The sequence below is a fragment of the Melanotaenia boesemani genome, chromosome 15 (assembly GCF_017639745.1).
Source record: "Melanotaenia boesemani isolate fMelBoe1 chromosome 15, fMelBoe1.pri, whole genome shotgun sequence".
Classification (NCBI taxonomy): Eukaryota; Metazoa; Chordata; class Actinopteri; order Atheriniformes; family Melanotaeniidae; genus Melanotaenia; species Melanotaenia boesemani.
Window position 1 is genome coordinate 14323426 of NC_055696.1, and position 23644 is coordinate 14347069.

The 23644-nt window shown below is 39.4% G+C and overlaps 1 protein-coding gene across 2 annotated transcripts; it reads right to left on the bottom strand.

The window, feature by feature from the left end:
* Positions 1-1194: 1194 nt before the first annotated feature.
* Positions 1195-23644, bottom strand: LOC121654705 (phosphatidylinositol-binding clathrin assembly protein-like). Of its 2 annotated transcripts, XM_042008940.1 has the most exons (19): positions 22836-23644; positions 16655-16797; positions 15061-15136; positions 14547-14649; positions 14314-14407; positions 14115-14226; positions 13536-13642; positions 12126-12167; positions 10025-10110; positions 8818-8920; positions 8192-8325; positions 7913-8010; positions 7597-7710; positions 7458-7488; positions 7173-7314; positions 6617-6640; positions 6245-6301; positions 5971-6090; positions 1195-4521 (listed from the first exon to the last, which is right to left on the bottom strand). In XM_042008940.1, the coding sequence occupies exons 1-19, from the start codon at positions 22963-22965 to the stop codon at positions 4507-4509; spliced, it is 1731 nt and encodes a 576-aa protein (XP_041864874.1). In that variant the 5' UTR covers positions 22966-23644; the 3' UTR covers positions 1195-4506. The 2 variants fall into 2 exon arrangements, with proteins under 2 accessions (XP_041864874.1, XP_041864875.1); XM_042008941.1 differs by lacking the exon at positions 12126-12167.

Genomic DNA, 23644 nt, shown 5'->3' on the forward strand with positions numbered 1-23644 from the left:
GTGTGAATATTTAAACAAATATATGCTTTATAACTTGAGATAGAAATACTGTGACAATTACCAGTAAATTCTCAGTGTTCAGAGTCAGATGACGGTTTTATTCCATTTTTTTGCAAAAACATCAATCTATGCCTTTTAAAATAAAAATCAATAATTTGATAACAATTCAAACCTGATGATAATTCAATCGCTTTAATATACAAAAAAGGAAAGAAGAAATTGAAGGAATGGGACTTAACTCCCTGCTGAAGAGTTTTTCATGGACACTGCTGAGTTTCATGCCCTCAACAACAATGAACAGTTTACGGATAGACACTAGAGTATTGAATGAGTGTAGCAAATGCAGTATACACTAATATACTAATGGTGTGCTGAGGTAATAGGATGAGTTGTCCTATGTATGTAAATGGGCAAAGTATAAAACTGCGACATCATGCGCCATTCACTGGCTTAATGACCATGAAAATGCAGCAGTCTATACTCCGGTAACGCAAGCTGGTTTCCAGCAGCCAGTCCAGTCTCTAAAGTAGCTTCAGTGGTTTGTCTTGTCCAGAATTTTCTTTTGTTTAAAGGCTCATGTTGAATAGCTACACAGATTGTTTCCACAGTTACTATTAAAATTGGAAGCAAAACCACCATTTTTAGAGCTGTGCAGTCATTTCAAATGATCTCTTATTTCCTAAAACAGCCTTACCTTTCAAAGCATTTTTTTCTGTATTTCTCACAGTGGTCAATGGGAAACTGGAAATAGCCAGGCAAATTGAAGGGGAAAGTATATCTATGCTATGCTATTGCTACAAAAAAGTGCCGATAGATGGAAGTGCTAAAACCTGTTTTTTTTTTGTTGTTTGTTTTTTATATATATATATCTGCACTTGTGTAATTGGCTTAAAAACAATTGATCCTTTTTAAAAGGCAAAAAAGAAAAACTTGTAACAGTTTTTCTGACTAATAAAAAACTAAAGAGGAATCTTCTAGTGAATCAAAGCCTGGTTTTAGGAAACTAGTCTGCGCTTCGGAGGATGAAAACCAGTTATTGATAGTCGATGGCATAAGACAGGACAAGACTGAGCAAACACATTAAAACACCACACAGTGTGGACCAGACCAAACACATATTACAGTACTTTGAATCACAACCTCCCATGATGCTGCTGGCTTAATATGAAAAAGGAGCGAGCATTCAAACACGTATTGAAAATAACAACGCTTTAATAAAGAGCGATTTTTTTTGTTTTGTTTTGTTTTTTTTTGTTGTTTTTTTTTTTACAAGACTGCAATGTTTAGCTAGCTAGGTGATAACCGGCATTGACATCCATGGTGTTTTACAGAGATGCAGTTATGGTAACTGGGTTTGAAGTTTGATGGGTTACTTGCAAGTTGCGTTTCTCCATGCAAGGCAGCCTTCAAACAGTTACAGACCCTACGTTGTAAAACAGCTGATTATGAATGTCAATGAATGTTCATGTCAAGAGGTAAGTAAAAAAAAAAATCTCATGGAGAAATTTCCTTAACATTTTTCCAAACACACCGGTAAGAGAGAGTTCACACAATGGTCATGCTTTTACCGGGCACACGAGCCAATAAAAAGACGACACTTAATCATGCAAAAGAGACAGTTTCTTTGTCTGTTGAAAATAATAAAACAAAAAAAATATCTTTGTAGTTCTGATATCATCCATCCTTCGTGACCTTGAATAAGAAGAAGCTGCGCTTTGATGATGACTTTGGTGCAAAAAAATGTTCCTGTTTTGAAGAGGACAGACCCTGTCCTGTCCACTTCCTTGATGAAGACACTCTTGGTATAGACCAGTTGTGATAGTTTACCACTGACCCACCCCGGCCCTCCCAACCCCACCCACTTCCTCCTTGTGATGGACACAAACATCAACCCTGCCCACCCACCCATCCCTGGATGATGACACCTTCTAATTACAACCATTCAAACACAGATACAGCAATAAAATTTCCCACGTACAGTAAGTCATCCAATGGGGCTTCAATCACTTTACAGAGAGCACGTCTAAAAACACATGAACAGCATTACCTATATACAGAGGGGACACGGTAACAGTCAGAGGTTGGCCCAGGATGGATTGAGCTCTATAGTGGAACTGAAGTGCCGAGTGATGAAAGCATTCAGCTGACAGAGAAAGACAAACCACTGGAACAAGGAATAATGGAGAAGAGTTAAACAAAAGTTGACCTCTTAGTTAGATGTTCATTGAAAGGTGACACCTCGGAGAATATCTGCCTGCTCGGTGATGATTTCTAACACAAGCGTCTCTCTGCTGGTAGAGTTGTAGCTGCAGGGAGTCTGTTGTTTGGGTAGCCATCAGTTGCAGTTCAGTCATGAATCACAACAACACACCAACATAAAGTTGCAATTTTTAGATGCTTTTTGTTAGAAATCACCAGCTTGCGCACCTTCATTCTTCAGGAGAGGTTCGGCTCAGATGCACTTTTGACTCCAAGCCTTGTTTTTTTTTTTTTAGCAGATGAGTAATCCTTAAGCCACCTTAAATTGATGTGTTGTACAGACTCGGACACAGTCACAAAAACACTATGCTAAGTTAGTACACGCTACCAACTCACTTAGAGACTTTCAATCTCTAACCGAGTAACATGACCCTGTTTATCTCTATGTGAAGGCATGTGCACACAAACACATACAGTACATGTACATAGAACAGACACAATCAATAGAAAACGACTTCATCCCCAATCAATTATTGCCCCTTTCAACTGTACATCCCAGCAATGATTTTTAGGTTTTTGTGCAGCAGAGCATTGTCCCCTCTTCGAAGGTTTGTGCTATATATATGTGTGTGTATATATTTATATATATATCATTGGACTGTGGGTCTGATTTGACCTTGGATCTGTTGGAAAATTAACATTTAATGCCTCATTAAAGCCTCCTAGTCTCTGGCTGTCTGAATTAATCTGTACTCTGTCACCACAGGCATTGCTCAGGTCAAGATCGAAAGACATTACCCTTAGTCACTTTTCGATGGTTCTGGCATTCACCAGACTTCTCTCAATGACCTATAGCTGTCCTGTCCTTAAATGCTAAGTTTAGATGTATGTTTCCGTTTCTATAATAAGAGTGTTTAAAAGTCCTCTAGTTTTTGGATTGACATGTACTATAGTGATTACACTAATCTTGTTTTTCTGAGATTAAGTTAACTTGACAGGAGGCTTATTTTGGATAGGACAAATGCCCAGGACAGGAAGGAAATCATACTGTTTCTGATTGGTTAGACAGAGAATCACTTTCCATATATCTACCCACCTCTCTTATGTGCCTCTCAGTGCATTGTTCACTATTAGAGCAGTACAGGTATAACAGAATGTTATAAACAACCAAATAAGTAAAAAGCATTTTCTACATTAATGTCCCAATAAGGACATCCAAAAAGTACAACACTACAGCAGAAAAAAAGCCTCTAAACAGGCTACAGATGTGTGAAAAAGACAGTTATGAGATTGCACAATATTGCACAGCTGTAGAGAAGGAAACAAACAAAAAAAAAACTAAAAGAAAGAAAAAACAGTGTACAGCACATCCCCAATTAGCAAAGTTGGTGTGAGAGGTTTGTTTACATCCAAATGTGACAACTAGGTCTGGATCAGTGCTTTCATCAGTTAGTTCCAGTGCAGTAACACATTGGCACCTGGCAACACAGTAATGACATCAGGTACCGAAAGAGACAGTTCACACTCTAGACAGCTACACCCATCTACAATCACACAAGCATGCCCACAAATCATTGTTTTACGCATTTAAGAACAAATGGAGTTCATTAAGAGAAATCAATGTTGATGCAGCACGCTAAAATGTAGAAAAAGGGGCACGCACGCATTCAAATTATTAACTTAAAAAATCAGGTCATGGATGACACGCAGCCAGGAACCAATCTGAACAAGTGCTAAAGTCACCTACACAGAAACACACCCTTGGCAAAGTTCACATTGAGTAAAGTGCCAGCAAACGATCCAATCAGAGAAAGAGACGTGTGTCCTCCAAGTTTGACTCAGTGGTGGAGTGGAGAGAGACATGGATAAGCTTTTATCAAGAAATTATGTAGGAGTCTGAAAATGGCAAAATTGCTTCAAAACTTCCATTTAGCTGTCAGTCGTCGTATTGTCAGCAGTAGGTCATAATTGCCATCTGAAGTGGCAAATTAAACATAGGATGAGTGAGGCGGATGCGGAGCCTCTGGTGCCCCAGCACTGTACTCACAGGTTCAAACACAGCGAGATCAGTAGCCGCATGAAGAGAGAAGAAGAGATTAGAGGAATATGTGACATTAAACTGACATCAGCATTTCATCTTTTATCCATCCTCTGGTCCTCTCGCCTCCCTCTCCCTCTCTGCCCTCTTCTTTCTTCCTCCTGCACTGAATTTGGTTCTGGATTTGTGTACGCCGTCAACGGTTTCTCTCCATTTCTTTCACTTGCCTCTTTCCTCTCAGCTTTGCTGCCATGGCTACATCATCACCCCTACATGAAGTGCATCTGCAGAAGACAGGTTTGGGGTGGGGCAGGGGGGATCAAGAGTTATTAAGTACAACAAAACACCTCATCATGTGTTCAGGCATCTATTGACAAGCGCATTACATGCTGCAGTACCAGGAAATTGCTTCTTCTAAGGGGCTAAACTGTTCAGAAAGCAGTTTATAATTGTTATAATTGTGTTCTTAATAATGTGTCAAAATGTATTTGTTTTTCCCTAAAACTTCGGTAGCCTTAGCAGCCTGTTATTACTCCCTTTAAAGTGCCCTTTTCCACACTTCAAGGCCAATGTTTAAAATATATGATAATGTGATACATTGTGCATCTTAATTACTCCAGTCCTTTTGCATGAATCAGAGCTTCAGTATTGTCTTCATACATCAGCCAAAAATTCATTCTTTCCTCTTATGCTTGTATCAGTTGTGCATGCATTCTATAATTTAATTTTGTGATGAAATAATACAAATAACTCTTAGTAAAATCCCACTTTTACCCAGTCTTATTAAATAGGGTAATTATCTTTTTATCAGAGTAGTGTTCAATAACCCTCAAATAATATTTTTTTTTACTTAATTAATCCTGATTGGGCAATTAGGCTCTGCATTTGATGTATCTGTACTGTATATGAGCTAGAGAGCAGTGGGATGACATGTTTCAATGCCCAGGGAGCAATTTTAAGGGGTCTTGAGCCTGAGTTCTTAATTTTAAACATTTTAAACAACTAAACCCCAAAAGACAGTGGCCCTGGAGGACTGGAGTTTGACATTCCTCTTTTGGGGGCTATAACAGGGTAGGAATTCTGGTCCTCGACAGCTGTTACATATGTTCACCTATTTCAACACAACTGATTCAAAATATTGAGTCACTGAGCTTAACTGTTGGATCCATTTAATTTGAATCAGGTGTGTTGGAGAGGGAAACATCTAAAACCTGCCTACCCTTGGCGACTATAAGGAGGTTAGAAGATCAGAAATATTAAAATCTTTCTTTGGTCAAGAGTTTAATAGTCTGTGTCTGTGTTGAAACAAACTCAGACCTGCTTTACTTGGGCTATAAGAGAAATCCTAAGGTAGGCTACTATATTAAGTAAATCCATTAGATATGTAAATAAAGCTTTACATCATATCGAGAAATTAAATAATGGCAATAAATATGCACTTAAGTAATGCATGGCCACAAGTTAATTATCTTGTTTGCATTAGATTCCCATGGCCATTAATTTAAAATATGTGGCCAAGTTTTTTTTTTTTTTTTTTTTTTTTTTTTCTATCATTGTTACCAGATTGGCTCCATCAAGGGGTGATAAAGGACTGACTATTCACTGATGTTTTTGGCTGGGCTGGCTTTTTCATCACACTACCTATGTGTATGCCAAACTAAACCGAACAAAAGCTTGTATACAGCAGTCAGACTAACATGCAGCAGTATATCTATGTGTGTTTTTTTTATCACCTGTGTTCCCGGGATAGGTCCAAACGGATTGGTGGGTCTCAGGACAGGCTGGTTGTACATGACAGGCTGTGGGGGCATCATGGGAACGCCCCCCATCTGATGACTCATCTGAGGAGGGAGCTTATCACAGCAGAGGTGAGTGCAGGTGCAGAGTAAGGACAGGAAGAGATAGGTGGCCAACAAGACAGCATGGATGGTTACAATCTAGTATTTAGTTTATGATTAAAAGAATTATGTATGTAGAAATGACACTAAAATGGAAATTGTTCTTTACCATTCCATACACAGGCACTTGGGGTGTCGTCATAGGAAAAGCCACTGGTGCTGGAGCCTGTAGAGAAAAAGGTGCAATCTAATTTTGACCATAGTAAATCACAAATAAAGTCCTAATGTTGTCAGCCATCTCAAAGACACACCTCTAACAAAGACAAACATGTTTTTACTTTCTAAAACATTTGCTTTAGTTTTTCTCTTGCTGGATACCTAATCCTGTGCAAAAATAACAAGATGTGAAGACTTGTGGTAGCAGGCTGGCAGCTGGTGATGATCACAAGCAATAAAACTACAACTGTGAGGCAGTTCACACAGTAGAAAAATAATCACGCTATCCTTTGAAAATTCATGAAGCATCAACAATGAAACTTACATATCCAGTATAGATCATCCCATTCTGCAGAGTAAGAGAGAAAAGAAGAAAAATGTAAAAGAAAAAAAAGGAATTCAGTTCTTTATGCATAAATGAAAGCTAAACTAATTCTCTTTCTACAGAATGGTCAAAAAGGATAAACCAAAGCTCCGGTCATTCATCAAGGTAGAATCCCTTCTATTCTTTCTCTATTCATGTCATGCCTCCAGCTTTCCGTATCATTTACTGACAAAATGAGCAGTTTGAGTTGAGAGGCTATTCAGTTCAAAATTAAGATGAAACCAGATTGAGTGGAAGAGACATGTAGATAATCAGAGTGGAGCGCAAAGGGCATGGACAGGAATAAAGGAATGATGGTGTCCACGATGACTGTAAGACTCTATCAAGAATTCATTATGGTGAAGGCTGTACAAGGTGTACACATGAACATGGACTGATAGTTCAGTGTGTATCATTAATTAAAATACAGTATAAGGACTTGCTACCAGGCCTGCCAATGCAACTACATGAAATGTATACATTTCCCATAACATTACAGTTAAATCCCTTATTTTACCATCTGAGGGACTGGCATCGGTGCAGGTGTCATGGGATGGGTGGTGTGAGTCCAGTTGGTACTGGTGCACATGGTCTTTGACTGCCACCCACTTCCTGCTGTGGGTTTCTTTTCTACCAGCTGACTCCACTGGAACTCTGGCCTAATGCACACAAACACACACAAGATGTACAGACAATGCTAAAAAGTACATGTAATGCAAAACAATGCATCTTATTAGAGCTTAGACAGTGACAGAATCAGATAATTGTGGTTCTGTCTATGATGGCACACAAATCCACTCACTTTTTAGCTGGCGTTCCCCCAAACTGCAGGTCTGCAAGAAGACATACAAATCAAAATAACATTAGTGGGAAATAAACAACATAGTAGAAATGGGAAAATGGAAATAATGACCAATCATTAGGAGAGAAAGGCTACTCACTGCCAACCAGGTTTGCTAATGAAGAGTCCAAATCACTGGGCAGCATTTTCCCCGAATGCAATGGGACTCCTGGGCTGTGAATCTGAGTAGGTGGGGATGGCTTTAGCAAGTCACCTTATGTACAAAGGTAACCATAGTAACATGGAGAGAGAAGAGGGTAATGAGTCAAGAGTACGAGGCAACTGGCCATCACAGTCACAGCATGTTCAGCTCTTAGTGTGTGCTTGTTTGTGAATGAGTGGGAATGTATTTGCATCATTTGTGTTGTATGTTTGCATATGTATGTGCACGTGTGTGTGTGTATATGCAGTCCTACCTCCCCAGGCATTGTTATTATTGGGCACAGTGTGTGTGGTCTGGATGGGGGTGAAGTTAGGCTGGAGGGTGAACAGCTCACTGGTGAAATTTGGCACACTGCAGGAACGAAAATGGCAGTTTATTTCTCATTTCATTTTTAAAATCTAATTTGCACTGGCAGCAAGGTTAAAGGCTGGTTGTTAAATAAAAAAGGTACAAAGATAAAACTAAACTAATCAAGGCTTTATTTAGTGTTTGCATAGTTTGATCTATGATTTATATCTGAATTTGGACTCACTGGTTGTTAATGGGGACGATGGGTGAGTTGGAGAAAAGATCTGTGACCCCTCCACTACTGTTGGCACTGCCCACTGACTGGGTGCTGGGTGAAACATTGGGCGTCTGAATGTCGATCACCTTATGACCGTCCTCCTGCATGAAAAAGCCCAAACTGAATGCAATTTATTTTATTTTATTTACATCATGTATTTCTAGTTTTAACAATCTTGAAAACATATAAATTCTCATTGTTCCTTGAAAAAAAGCTGGACTGTCATGGATCTTTTATTTGAAGAAAGGCTCTGCTAAGGAGTGCAGTGTTTAGACTTTCAGTTCATTTCTATTCTCTGTGCAGCTCTTTACACTCCAGGCCAGCAGCCAGAGGCAGACAGCATATTTCTCAGCTCTACAGAATTAATGTACAAGTCTATTTAACTTTAACAACTGAATGGAGCACAAAGAGACTTGACATATGGTTTCCAGTGTTTTCTAACAAAAAGCATATGAGAAACAAAAAGCTATGCACACAGTCGCATTTTGATTTAATCAACCAATAATGTTGGTCTGTGATATTACCGACCTGAATCTGTCAACAATAAGTGAATGTATTGTATAGTTTTAAAAGGTTTACTGCGAATGCCTTGCCTTGTGTTGCTGAAGTCTGTTGTCTTCTGTCTTGTCATCCATACGGCTAAGAGAGATCCCCGTGCTGGACAGAGACGACACTGCACTGGACAAGGTGCTGGATCTAAAGGTGAGACACAAACACGTGATTCTGCACATTCTTGAAAATTCAGAGGCATAAAAAAAAATCAGGATTTATAATCTGAAATCCAGAACTGTCAGTCCCAAATTTTGCAGTAATCCATTCAGCAAAAGCCGAGATATTTTAAAATGGTCGAGCAATCAGTTTCCCCAAAATCAGAGCTGCTACCACAGCTGAAAAGTTTTCAGCCAGTCATAGCTACGGTGATAGAATTTAATCAGAAGTAAGAAGTTAATTTCATTCATCTGGCTGGTTTTTATTTTATTATTATTATTATTATTTTTAGATAACTGGCATCTGCTGCTGATTGTTTACAAGGCCAGTAAACAGCTAATGAGCTTTACTGCCCATCAGCCATTAAAAGCTGCACACAGCTAATAGAAGACATGCTTTCACTTGGGGCTTGTCAATCACAGCTGTTTATTTAAAATGAGCTGGGATTGATGCAAAAATACACAATTATTCCATTGAGATATGAGCATCTGGGGTATTTTAGTATCAGCATTTTTTATGCTGTTTGGGAATCAGAAAATAATTGAATGGTTTAAGAATAATTTGCATTTGTGTATTTGTCTGATATGATGCCAGGGTGCTGCTGCTCTTATGTTTTGCTGCATTTTGACCAAAATAACCTTTTTTCCATGAACCAGGGTCTTTCCCCAAAAAAACAAATCTGATAGAGAAGCACTGTTGTATTTGGGAGGAGGCTTGTAGCTGAGTATTCCCAGTGTTTTGTTTCTACCTGTGTGTCTCATGAAGGTAACCATAATATTAATAAATTGTAGAACTTGTTAAGTTTATGTGGCACCCTATCTTCAATCAGCTGAGAACACTGATTACAACCTAAGTTGTGATAATGAAGCAAGTTTCAGAAAGAAGGAGGAGAGATTTCTCCAGTTCTAGACAAGAAAGCAATTAAATCACAGTTATAAAACAATCGTATGGCTTCATAGTGGTTATGTGAAGTGTGTTATTTAACATAACAGATATAACATTAACATACATAATAACAGAAGCAAAAGCAGTAGTAGCTGTAATAGTTTTGATGTAACAGATACAAACTATGTCTTTGCCAACTGATCGTACCTGCTGGCAGTGGACAGGTCCTTGAGCTTCCTGCCCTCTAGAGAAGCTAAATGCTGCTCCAGAGCCTCCAGGAGAGAGCTGGGAGCCTGAGTGGGGTGAGGGGGGTACATGAAGTTAAACAGAAACCGTTATCCAACATTCATGTAGACAAAGTGGGGAGCATAGTTCACTTTCACCGCATCTCTTCACTTCCAGTTCATGTTGCATTCACACAAACAGCAGCCGCAAAATTAAGACATCACCCTCAGATTTGCTATCTAGTCTACTGCAGCTCTATTGTTCTGATATTGCATTTGGTTTAATCAGGTTTGGTTGACCAGCATGCACACATTAGCCTTGGCTCATGCAAGCAAGTCCGCAGCAGGACTGACAGACCAGGACGGAGCAGAGCATCGTCGCTGCAGGGCTCCAGAGTAGAAACACAACAAACGTCTGTGAGCCGTCTAATGAGCCCATGCAGAGGCCATCAGTCTACAGACACTCTCAGAAGCTTGCACACACTTACACACACATACACGTTAAAAAAAAATCACCATCCAAAAGAGTTAACTTGTGGATTCCAATTTAAATGAGAAGTCAGACTAATGTGTTACTAATTTGATTTTGTCTGGATATTTCAAAGCAATCAAATGTTCTAAGGCAGAGATCACCAACTCTGGACCTCTTGAGTCAGTGTCCTGCAGGTTTTTGATGTTTCTGGCTGCAACACACCTGACTCAAATATTGATTCATTAAGTACCTTGTGCAGAACTTGACAACAAGCTGCTGGAGAGCCATTTCATTTGAACCAGGTGTGCTGCAGCAGGGAAACATCAAAAACGTGCAGGACACTAGCCCAAGAGGTACGGAGCTGATGATCCTTGATCCAAGGTGAGGTATCCTACTGGAAGCCAAGTAAGTTAACTCTGTTAAATGTAAACATCTGGTGAAAAACCAGGCATACACATTGAGCAGCTGGCTATTATTTGGAAACAAAAAGAATGGATGGTTTCATTTGGACCACATGTGATACCTTGGTTTTCATCCAGAGCTTTACATTTCAGCATCAGAAAAGACAATGCAAACACAACAAGCAAAGAAAAGATTTCTCATATACTTATTTTAAGGGGGAAAGAGAGTAAAATGCGAATTCTGGATATCCTTCTTCAGAGAAATCTAGAATATGCTAAAAGTGTAAAAGTAAAACAGACACATATCTACAACTGAGTAAAGGCATGGGTCACTTTGTAGTTGAATAAGGGCATATAAGGTCTTCATAAGCACTACAAACAAAACATCAGTTTTTTAAAAGTATACCCTTTTCAGTCTGTTGCTTGATTTAATTATGTTGTCAACACCCAATTATGCATCCACTGAAAAGGATAATCTGTTTTATAGACCATAGGCTGATATGCAGTACTTATGATGACATTATGTGCACCTATCCAAGTCATATTTGCAGAAACCTATTTAAAAAAAAAAACCATTCGCTGCTCTCCCCACAGCTAATGCAAAGGGACATAAACCTTTAAAAGAATTACCTGAACACTGCTTATATGGGCAAAAACCTACATCATAAGATTGTGCTGACTTGTTTGTTTGATAAGCCACTGAGTAAAAAGACAGGCCTTGATATTTACATTAGAGAAAATGCCAGAAAAACAACTAGAAAAATTCAGTTAGATGCTAGGCCCCAGTCATAGACATTTAAAATTAATCTGCTAAAAAATAAAAAATGCTATTTATTTATTTATTTTTTTTTTTTACCCAGCTGCTTAAATTCTACTTTCTTACCTTTGAATAAAATTTGTTCTGCAATGATTCAGATAAGAAAAACATGGAATTGATCAAATGAAGCTTAGTAATTGAGTGAAGAAAAGGCTATTTGCATGGTCTTTGTTTATTCTCTCCTCTATTCTAGACTCTGTTCAAACAGAGAAGGAGACAAAGCAAAGAGAGAGTGAAGAAGAGAGAAGACGAGGCAGCTGCAGTGTGGGCAGGTCTGTAGGGTGAGTAGGGAACGGGAGCGTTTAGAATGAAGCATTATGGGACTGACTTGGCGGATTTATAAACTGGTTGACTGACTGGTTGATTGACTGATTGAGATGAGATGTAGACTGACCTGTGTGAGATCGGGGCTGTCGCCCTGATCTATCCCAACTCGCTGTGTCACAAAAAAGGAAGGAGGGATAGGGGAGGGAGGAGGAAGGCAAAATGAAAATAAACCAAATGTAGTAGTAAAAAAAAAGAATAAAAACAAAAAAACAGACCACGTAGTAAGAAAAAAGGGGGAGGAGGGGCATGTGACGGAGTAGGAGGAGGAGGAGGAGGGAGAAAGAAGAATCAAACCCAAGCATTCATTACTTCATGCAGTGGCTGGAAAGGAAAACAAATAAAAGACAACAAAGGGGGAGGGGAGGAGAGCACATGCACACACATACAAACAGCTATATATACAGAGTATATGCACGCACACTAATAAATACACACACACACACACACACTGAAATCTTAAGACTGGTTGGAAATGAATGCTGAGCACATCGACTGATTGAACAGGCAGGGCAGAGAGGGCGGACAACAGGTCACGTGACTGCGAGGAAGAAAACATCCAAAAGGAAGACACTCAACTAATGTTGACTTTGAACAGAAGGAGAAGGGAGGAACACAGATGACACACAAAACAGACAAACACATTTTGTTAGACAGGTAAAATGAAAATGGGTCCTTAAAGTCAACGTTAGTCTTCTTTTTTGTCATTTTTTTTTCTTTGGATCAAGCGGCTGCGCCCCAAACCTTCTTCCAAATGGGAACGAAACCAAGCAGTGAGAAAGCCTTTGAAGATGACGCATGGGAAAGTGCTACGCAGTCTACAGAGGATCAAACTATTTATATTCACTGTTAAGCCTTGCAAGAACTCCAACTGTTCACTGGATAACAACCATTATACACATAAGAATATAGTTCTTAAGAAGAGGAAAGAAATTAAAGAGGGAGGGAGAAGGGACAGAGATAGTGATAGAAAAAAAGAGCTTGCTGGGGCATGCAGTGCAGGCATGTGAACAGGCAGCACGCGAGGGGTCCCTCAACTGGAAGCTGTACATGAGTGTTTCTCTGATAGGCTGAGACTTGGCCAATAATGACTGTCTTGGAGTAACCCCCCTCCCCTCCCCAAGTCAGGGCAAGAGGGGTGAAGGGGCAGAAACACGAGAATATCTAGATGCAAAAAGAGATTTGGAAGATTAAATAGAAGAAGCCACTGGACACTGATCTGCAGTCAGTTTTGGTTGAGAACATTGACCGTAAATCAGAAGCCCAGAGTGACAGAAGTCTGGAGCAAATCTCAACAGGTTGAAGTGGAAGTTTTGTTTAGGTTCAGCTCTTTAGAGTCACAGAAGAAAAGAGAGGAGTATGTGTAAATGTGTATAAGGAGGCTGCTGAGATTTACTCCAGGTGGATGCTGCCATCCTTCCCACAGGGATTTAACTCTGTGTTTCCTCCTGGAAGACGGAGAAGGACAAACAGATGTTACCTCTGCCACTTTGAGAAACTCAGACAGTTTGGTCATCCTGTTGAGGAAGGTCTTGTAGATCTCCAAAGCTTCTTTGCACTGGTTTTTCTTCATGTCAAAGTATTTCTCTGTGAAGTGGAAGAATCAGCAAAGGGGCCATTACTATATATGAATAGAGATAGTTCAGCTATTACCTTAAATCCAATGTGAGATATATTAATCCACGCAGACTCATACATTTGTATAAAATATGCTAACTTAAAATTGTGCATCAGAAACAAAGTTTAATCAATCAAGGAACAATTGTTTTTCATCATGAGTCTGATACTGATTTGGCATGTTATACCTGCAACGTTATTCATGCAGGTTTAAAAATTCTCTAAATCATTATAGCCAGATTAGGTAATCATTCAGCAGAAATATTAGACAGTCTTATGATCTGTTCAGGGCCTCTCACGCCTCGCTGCCTTAATAAGTAATAGGAGAAAATAAGGTAATCATTACAGTCTTTAATTGGACTTGAAGAGACAGTAGAAGAAAAAAAATTCCATAAAGAATGATTAAGTGGAGTTTAAGTGTAATCCCAGTATTGTGATTTACCCAACATGTTGATGACGCCCTCGTTGTAAGCAGCAAACAATCGTATGGAGTCTTTAAACAGCAACATGAAAGCTGTGTTGATCACCCCGTTGGTCAGCTCGTTGGAGTTTGGCTGTGGAACAGAAGGCAGGATTGAGGCTGGATTGAGACGCGGCAGTGGGTGCCACAGGCTCTTACATGAGGGGTTTAGCTTGTTTACCTGGAAATCCAGCAGTGCATCCAGCTGGTTCTGAATGATGGGCAGAGTCTTGATCAGCTTCTCTGTGTTCATAGTGCGCATCACACCATCAGCCCTAAAACACACAGGAATACATGCACACATGCTGCACATTCACAGAACTTACCAGGTGTGTATACTGTTGAAAAGGTAGACAGACATGTACATAACTATATAACATGCATGTCATCAGTTAATGTGTGTATGAGTGTTACCCTCTCTTCATCTTGGTGAAGTCCATTGCTGCTAGCCTGTAGGACATGGCTTTCTCATTAAGGTAGCGGCTGTAGCGTCTGATGAAGGTTGACATGTTATATCCTGGAGGGCAGAGAGGGGGCGCTGCAGTTAAACGCTGATCACCTTGGCTTATTTCCAAATCATGTTAACATGCCATTCCACTTTTATTTATGGTGACCACTTCTATGTTTCTGGTGCGTCAAACCAGCCCTTGCACTTTATTTCTTTAAATTTCATGCTTTTTTTTTTTTTATGTTTAATATGTAAATACATACTAAGTACTGTTTCAATTTACAGCATCATTCAGCTTCTTGCAGCAAACAAAGAGAACATTTTTTCAGTAGCTTTTCCAATCTTGGACTTTGTTTGAAATAGGCTCTGAATAGTGGCTTATTGATGGTGAGACACAGCTGCGGAGAGTCCGACAGAAAGTCATTTTGTTAGACGTACAGCACTGCTGAGTCCACAAACAGCCAAATGGCATTAAATTACCTTGTAATGCAGCCTTATCTAGAAAGTTGTTGAGGTTGAAGAGCGTGTTTCTGGAGGCAAGGTACTGCATCAATCTCTGATGGGGAAAAAACAGAGGACAAAGTTAGTGATTTATCTCCTCCTGCTGAATGACCTGGCAGTGTCAAGTCATGTCCACAGGAAAGGAATGACGGTGGATTTAATCATGAGGCTTTGTTTAGTAAACTTGGGTTAAACTCCAGTATGAGACCACCATGGGCTTTTTTTGACTTGGAAACACTGGGATGACAAATAGCTGTTGTTTATAAAGAGTGGTAATGTTTTACTATGGGCTACACTTAGCTTACGCTTGGACTAATTTAACGCAGGAAAAGATTTAATTTAAGTGCTGTTGGTAAAATTACCCTCCAAAGCTTATTGCATACAGGGCAAAAACTAAACGTCCATTAGCATCTTTCTGAATGGTCTTTTTATGTCAAATGACCTGTATGCTACTATAAAAAATTATGAAGGCAAAGACCTGACTTGCAACTTTTGTTTGATCTTACAAAGCATGAATACAAATTCTAGAAATGACATTTAAAACAGCCTTTCTTTAAGCTTTTAACTCAATGCCCCCTTTTTTAAAAAGATTACATCAGCAAAGAAGTATGGCTGCCTGCTTATTAGTCTATAAGCCAAACTGGTTTGTGGTCAGGTAAAATCAGTATAAGAAAATGAGCAAGGCTCAAGATTCGGCCAGTTTAACCATCCTGACAAATTTTCAAAACATCATGTCACTGCTGGAGCCGCTAAAAGCTTTGCTGTTGGTGTGCTTTAAGAGGGTCATCATCCCCGCAGTAATCTCTGCCGCAGCCTTTCTTTGCAGTCTGAGCTGCTCATCATTGAACATGTTTGATGTTTGGCTTGTTGACCTTGTTGGGTGTGCAGCGGAGCGAGGTGATTTGTCATGCCTGGCCATTGAAATGTCAGTAGGATACTTCATCAGCCCGTGTTGGACATGTGGGAGATACGTCTTCAAAGAATCGCACCACCAAAGACTTGGAGAGAAAGTGCTACAACCTGGTGAGTAGTATGTAAGACTTTATTAAAAAAAAAATCTTTTATATTTTTTGGGCAGATCAACAAGTTTCATCACTGGCAAATATCCACATCAGTGTCTCTCTGTTGTGCTTGTGTGCAAATAGCTTTAACTTGGACAGGAAAAGTGTTTAATGTTTTTTTTTCCTTTGAATAATTAAACTCATCCATTTATTCATGCAAAAATTTGATTTTATGAAACCCTAATGTGCTTGCTGTGCTTTTAATTTTATTTAAGATCAACCAAGATTTCAAGAGTGTTGGCAGCAGTATTGATGAATGAAGCCATTAAATAACTTATTCAACATTTCATTTGGATTCAGATTAGTTTCTCTACTTTTTAGATTTTCAGTTAGAAAAAAACACCCCCTGGGAACACCCCACCACCACCACCACCACCAAAAAAAAAGAAAACTCCTTTCTTTGGTGCAATGAAATACTTTTTGGATCTTATAAAAACAAACGTCTTATGTCAGGATGACAAACTACTTTCTTGTCATTATGACAGTTTCACACATAATCCGTCTTTGCTCACCTCATTGCCATACATCATGAGGTGGTGTGTGGTGATGAGCGCTTTGAAAACCACAATCCAGCTGTTGCTAGCTGTGCGCTCCAGCAGTGTGTCTGCCAGGTGGGGGATGTTGACGTTCAGCTCATTGGTACACTGGATCAGGTCTGCAGGACATAGAGAAAACCAGCATAAAACAATGCAGAGAAAGACTGTCAAAGGAAGGCATAAATACTACAGACAGGTGTGAGGCCAAGAGGTTCAGTTAGCTAGTTTGAGCAGTCTTTATAACCCCCATCTGTACACTTAGTGTAAGTTATTGTGAGTAAAAGCAGGAGCCACACAGTAAAATTGTAGTTGTAGAGTTTACCAGTTGAGTTATTCTGAATCGATGGAATGAGCAAACAACCACGATGACTGAAGTCATATTGACTGCTGCATTCATTTTGACTGACTCAATAACTTCACATAAATCTATTAAATTATTCTTTTAATAATAAACTGTATTAGAGTTATCAGAACCAGAGCTACTGCATCATAAACCTTGAAATGTTCATGTGTCATCTCAAAAGATTGAAACAAATAAGATCAATTCAGTTCTTGCACAATCAACTTAGCAGACACATATTTAAACTAATGATGAATAATGGAGCTTTTTTTCCTGAAGAATCATTGTCAGCTAACTTGAAAAAAAAAAAAAACATTTACCCATGTGGGCTCTAAAATCACCTCTTAAAGCAAATGTAGGCTACATCTCAAAAAATTAATAGCTCGGTTTTGTGCTGAGTGTCAAATTCAGTAGTTTGATAAACACCAAGCTGAGTGTGCAAATGTGTGTTCTGGCAACTTAACACAGGAAAAGCATCTTTTTAAAACCAGGAAAATGGCTGTCTTACATTTACTGCAAAAACAGTTATATCCAGATAATAGGTGGTTAAAAATTCTGCATTAAATATACAGCTGGGGCAGACTGGAGGAACAGTGCCCCCAATTCTTTATGAATTCTAGCTGTTACTCAAAATGAAAGGTATGGGTGGCATCTGTTAAATCTCAAAGATTTACTGAGTCCTTGTAAAACGGCACAACCCTCTTATATGCCTCATTTTACTTTATACAGTATTTTATGCTGCAAAATGTTAATGTGATTACAAAACGTTTCATTACTGTAAGGGAAAGGTTGCTTAAATCTTCAGGGAGAAAAACAGTTTTATAAACTCATCTCTGTGCATTCTTACAGTAAAATAATTCATATTAATTAACTGTAGTGTGCCTTTACTGTATAAATGTATCTCATATGTGCTGTATAAATATCTGCTCAGTGACATTTATCAGCTAGTTTAAGATCTTTTGCTGGATAAATTACTCAAACTACATGCATGGATTAACATAACGTTCACAAAAATGTCAAAATTAATACAAGTGAAACTGTAACCCAGCCAGTGAGGATCTTAGCTTGACAAAAGAGATGGGCTGATAGAAGGAATGAATTTCATACATGGCAAGAACAGATAAAAATATAACTAAATCCTACAAATATCTGTCCTTTTAAAATTTTTAAATCAAGATTTGAAATTTACAAGACCTGAGAGAAGTGTACATCACCAACTACAGCAGAGTACAATCATACTGATGCAAGACACTGAATAAAAAAATAATTGAAACCAGTCAAGGAATCAGACTTTTAGGTGGAGAGAAATGAGTAAGAAAACTTTAGTTTAAGAGCAAACCCTCAGTCTGTTTGTTCCTCAAAATGATAGTTCATCCAGGCTTATATGAAAGCTGAGCTGTGTCCTCAGCACGCACTAACCTGCTGGATACCAAAGAACCCCAGTTGGTACAAGCTTACATGTTTGTTTCATGCTGAAGGCACCGGCAGCTCACTTCAGCTCAGTGCTGTTGAGCTTCACTATTTTACCTTGTGTTGAGTATATGAACCTCAGCAGGGATAACACAGTTGATACGTATAAGAATATTGATCATAGTTTGTTGACGATTTCAGCTTTACCTGCAATGAAAACTGAACTTAGGCTGTTACTCACAATGCTGCACTAATAACATGGCATTTGTCCCATGTTCTAAATATTAGTCTAATTATTAGATGTGTCTAATATCTGGAAGTGGAAAGTTAAATATAACTGGAAAACAAACATGCTATCAGCAGGTACAAGAAAAGTAACACAAATGTCTATTCTAAATCCCACAAATATGTGTTAAAGAACCCAACTCTGGAGCAGAGATTTTTCCTTAGTATAATGTCTCTCTCACCCAATATACTTGAAATTTTTATTTAGTATCCATGCCTTGTAATTGCATGTCTCATAAGTCCTTACAATTACTGCCCAAACATCTGACTGAACACTGCAGAAGTTTTTGACACCTGGCATTACGACTTGAATTTCCAGTTAATGAGTTTTATGGGCTGATTATGGTGACATCTGTACTTTTGTATTCATTTATCTTAGATCTATAGCACAGAGCTGTTTTAAGCAAAAAAACTTGTGGATAGCTGCTTGAAAAAAAAGAAAAATACCCATCCCACTCAGGTGTTGATGGGGACCAAACAGAGTACAAGAAGGAGAGTGAATCACCAGGTATTCAACTAAATCATTTGTGTATAATTGCCAAAAAGTTCAACCAGATAACCTATAAGTGCTAGTAATGTAAACTGTTTGCTGAGTAACTCCAAACGACTCACATCTGCTTGAATAAAGTTATATCTTAATGATAGAGCTTCTCCAGTCAAACATGTCCATACCATGTCACGTCTCTGGCAATAATACATTAGCTAGAATTTAACCATCAACATGTGACAGTGGAGACAGCCAGAAGAATATGATGGAGTATTGATTATATGGCAGCCAACTGGAACTGCTGATAACCTGTGGTCTGCATTTGAAAGAATAGAAATCAATAACTTGATTAGAAATTTGATTTATGACATTAGTGTCAGGCAGTGTGGTTTTATCAAGTTGAATTCAAGACTAGTTTAATGCTAGTTAGGAAGAAATAGAATACCAGTGTCTTAAAGTGTGTGTGACTGGAGGGATTTATGCCCATAAATAGACTTTTTGTAAAAAGCTATAAAAACTTTATTCACTCTGATTTATGACCTTGGCTTTAAGATTAAACTTAAAATATCAAGGCCATGAAATCTTTCTACAAGATAAGGTCATTAAAATCACACATATGTGGGAGTTAGTGGTTTCCATTGAAATACTTTAATGTGCTGTCAGACTGCCTGTGAGGCAAAGCTATGTTATCGGTAGCATTTTCATCTGTCTGTCGTCTCTTTTAGCTTTCTCCATGTTGTCTTTTACTTAATGTGACAGAGAGGCTGAAAGTGTGGCACAAAACAAACAAAAAAAAAAGCCAAGCGATGACTCTCAGCACTTTTTCTTGCTTTTGAAAAATATTGAAAACATGTCACTCCTACTGCCATGACACACAGCCAAGGACGTCATATACTGAGTAATGCTACTGACTGTGTGTTGAGGACAAAAGGTCATTCTTGGCCTGATTGCTCTTTTAATGTTCCTTTTCTCTGTCTGCCTTGCTATTTGTAGTAAATAATCAACAACTGCCATCAGTGTCACCAATAATGTGGGTTAGCTTCCTGTGAATGGCTTCAGTGAGCAGCTTTGCATTTGATTCGTTATGCATTGCAAGTAGAGAAATGGCACAGAGATCCATCTTTATCCTGGGCCTGCCTGATGGATAAAAAACAGATCTATATTATTAGGCTAGTTAGAATTGTTTCCCAGGTGAGAGTTGTTATTTTTCTGATCTAAACAGATAAAAAGTACTGGATTTGTTCCTGATTTAACTTTATATCCCACTGGCATCTAAGGTCAAGACTTCTTGTTCTGAACACTGCTCATTGTTTTAGTATTAACTCATTTGAAATACTAATCAAACGCTGAATTGTTGCAGATGATAAACCAGTGGCTTAGATATGAATGTAATCATATGCATCCCATTTCTACTGCTGCCCACATGTTGTTTACCTGCTCCTCAAAATCTTGTATAAATGTGATTGCTCAAAACTGCTTGGACTAGAAACAGAAAGTTTGAATCATCTTTTCTCTTGTCTAATTCTGCATATTTCTGTCTTTTTATAGAGATTAATGGGTATCAGGTATTTTGAGTGAAGCTTGCTTTCTTCTGAAACTGAGAACCTGAGTTTGTTTCTCCTTAGCTCTACTTTGCTTCATATTCATTTAGTTTTATTTTCTGGTGTCATTCCTGCTGCAAGATTAGACGCACTAACCTCCTGATTGCAAGAACGCAACCAACACTGCACCATACACTCTGGATAGAGAAGATAGATCCTCTAACTGGAAAACATTTTGAAAGCCATATCTACATCTAAACCAGCTGCATCTACTGTATATGTTTCAAGTAGGAAACACATAAAAATGCAGCTCAATTCAAGAACCAGGTGTGCAGTTTCTTTACACAGTTACATATTCCATTCAAAAACAGAACAACCACCAGTTCATAATGAAAGGCATACCCATGTACCCGCTTTGACCAGAATAAGGCGAGCCATTCTCTTAGAAACGTCTTTATCCTTGAGAGCAGTTGTATAAAATCCATTAGACTGCTTGAAATGTGTCATGTAAAAGCTTTTGTCCTATTTTCAGAACATTTGCTTTCAGCTTTAAGTGACATTTACATGTTTGTTAGATAGCCTACTTCCTCTCATGGCCGGCGCTGAAGGTGGGCAGCCCCCTATCATTTATTATCTGCACGACTGCAGTGTTCTGAATAATTCCCCAATAATTCTACAAAATACTTGATGCACTTTATCAGATTATTTTTAGCACTTAAAGCAATACTTTATTTGAAGTCACCTATTGACTTTAATTTCTTTAATCGAGTGTACCACATAAATATTTCAACTTCTATTTGTGGCACCCAAATGGTAAAACAGCAGCCTTGCTAAGAGACACAGTAGTAATTGGCCACCATTAGTTGTGTCCCTTAGTAATAACCTTTTAGTGCTTGTTACCATCAGGATAAGTTTAATGTCAAAAAGAGCTGAAGTAAAGTAATTATGGTCCCATAAATCCATAGCCTCTGTACTTTTCAGACTACTCAATTTTACTTGTTTGTGATTATTATTATTTTAAATACCAAAGCAATGCAGCCTTAGTTAGATGCGTTAAGTTGGTGGCATATCTAGTGAAGAAGCTCACAATTCCCAATGTCCCCTCTGCCGTGGACATGACTGAGTAATCTAGTGCCAAACTTGCCGGATGACTGGCTGAGTATGCAGCTGGATGACTGACTCCCAGGCTGTTTGGCTACTTGCCTTGTGGTGTCTCTCAGACTGATTTATCCACATTTCCTCCGGATTAGTCCATCTCGCTCTTTTGCGCGTGTGTCGGACTGTCTGTCTGTTTGGACTGACTGCCTGTGAGTCTGTCTGGCAGCACCGTTGATTGGCCCTGCTTTTTTATCGATCGTGTCAAGTGATTACAGAAAAGCAGAGAAGCCACCTAACCTAACAACAACCCAATAATCGCTGGTAAAAGCCGCACGTGCGGAGCGGGTACAGACTGTACACACAGGTAATGATCAGAATGGGGAGATAAAGAAGCAGCAGTGCGCTTTGATGGTTCACTGTAAGAGCAGATGTACAGTAAAAAAACATGCACGGTAGACTATAACTGTGGTCCTCCTGCACCTCAGGACTGACAGCAGGACACTCGTTAATGATAATGCTTCAGAGGACGTGACTGTGAACTTGAATGTGAGCTTGTGGAAATGAGGTGATGCTGCACAGTAGCGCACATTCTGTACTCAAGAGTCTCCAGAGGTTGTAGTGCTGTGCTGATAGTGGCGTTAATAATGGATAGGCCTACACTATAAAGCGGTTGGTTGCAATATGATTAGCTTTGTACCACAGTGGCCTATTTCCCCTGAATGACATGCCCAGATAGTGCATGCCTGTCGCCCTGTATTAAAATTCACAGCCCCCACTGATGCTCGCATACATTGTTGCGTGTACACTTTGCTGCGTAAATCGCATCCTAAATGTGAGGGAATGTGATTGTGACCAATTAAGATCGGTTGCTAACATAAACCCGGCCGGATGAGAGAGGTAGGGAGCATAGCAGATGTTTATACAAGCTGTCCTTTGTGAGGAGAAAAGCATGCAGGCTATTTATTACACTAAGCAGTGATGGTATGCTTAACCTACAGTCAAGGTGTTTCTTCTTGGGTCCGCTGACTTCATGCGTCGTGGCCTTGCAGACGGCTTTGCTGATGGCAGACCCGGTCATGCTGTGCTGCGCGGCGGCGATCCGGTCCGTCAAAGACTGTCCCGACATGTTACGGAAGAGGTGGTGGTGGACGGGAAGGCAGGTGGTGTGATGTCCGGGTGGGGGGAACCGGGGAGGACGATCAAAATGTCTTTAACGTCAGGAATGAGGGTAGTGCCCTCTTCGACAGTCAGCCGGAGGAGGAGGAGGAGGATGAGGAGGACAGCAGCAGCATACACCGACGTGGATCCGGTGGGAGAATTCATGCGGCGGCCAAAAAAAGAGAGAAAATACAGAGGACCGTCACATCCAGAGAAACATTTAAAATTCAGTCGAAGGCAACAGGATGGCCCGGCGGTAGAAATTATTTAAAAAGATTAGCTTAAAAATCAGTGAATAGCCCTGATCAGAGCGGCCTACATTACAAGCTGGTTAGAACATTAATGTACAGTGCGCTATAATGTATCCCTGAAATAGATGCTGCCAAGGGTGAGGAGCCGGTGGCGGGGTGCGTCCGTAGCTATACGAGGGCTGAATCCGAAATAACGATGTCAATAATCTAAAAAGGATAAATCTGCGCTGCATTCCCTATAACCGAAGACTCATTTAATAAAAATAAGAAATGAAAAACGATGTGAAACGGCATTGTCCTTTCCACCTTCTCTTCACCCGGTTTCTCCTCTGAATCTATGCAGAGACCGCAAACACCTCTCTGATCCACACAGCACCCCACGCTGGCTGCATCTAA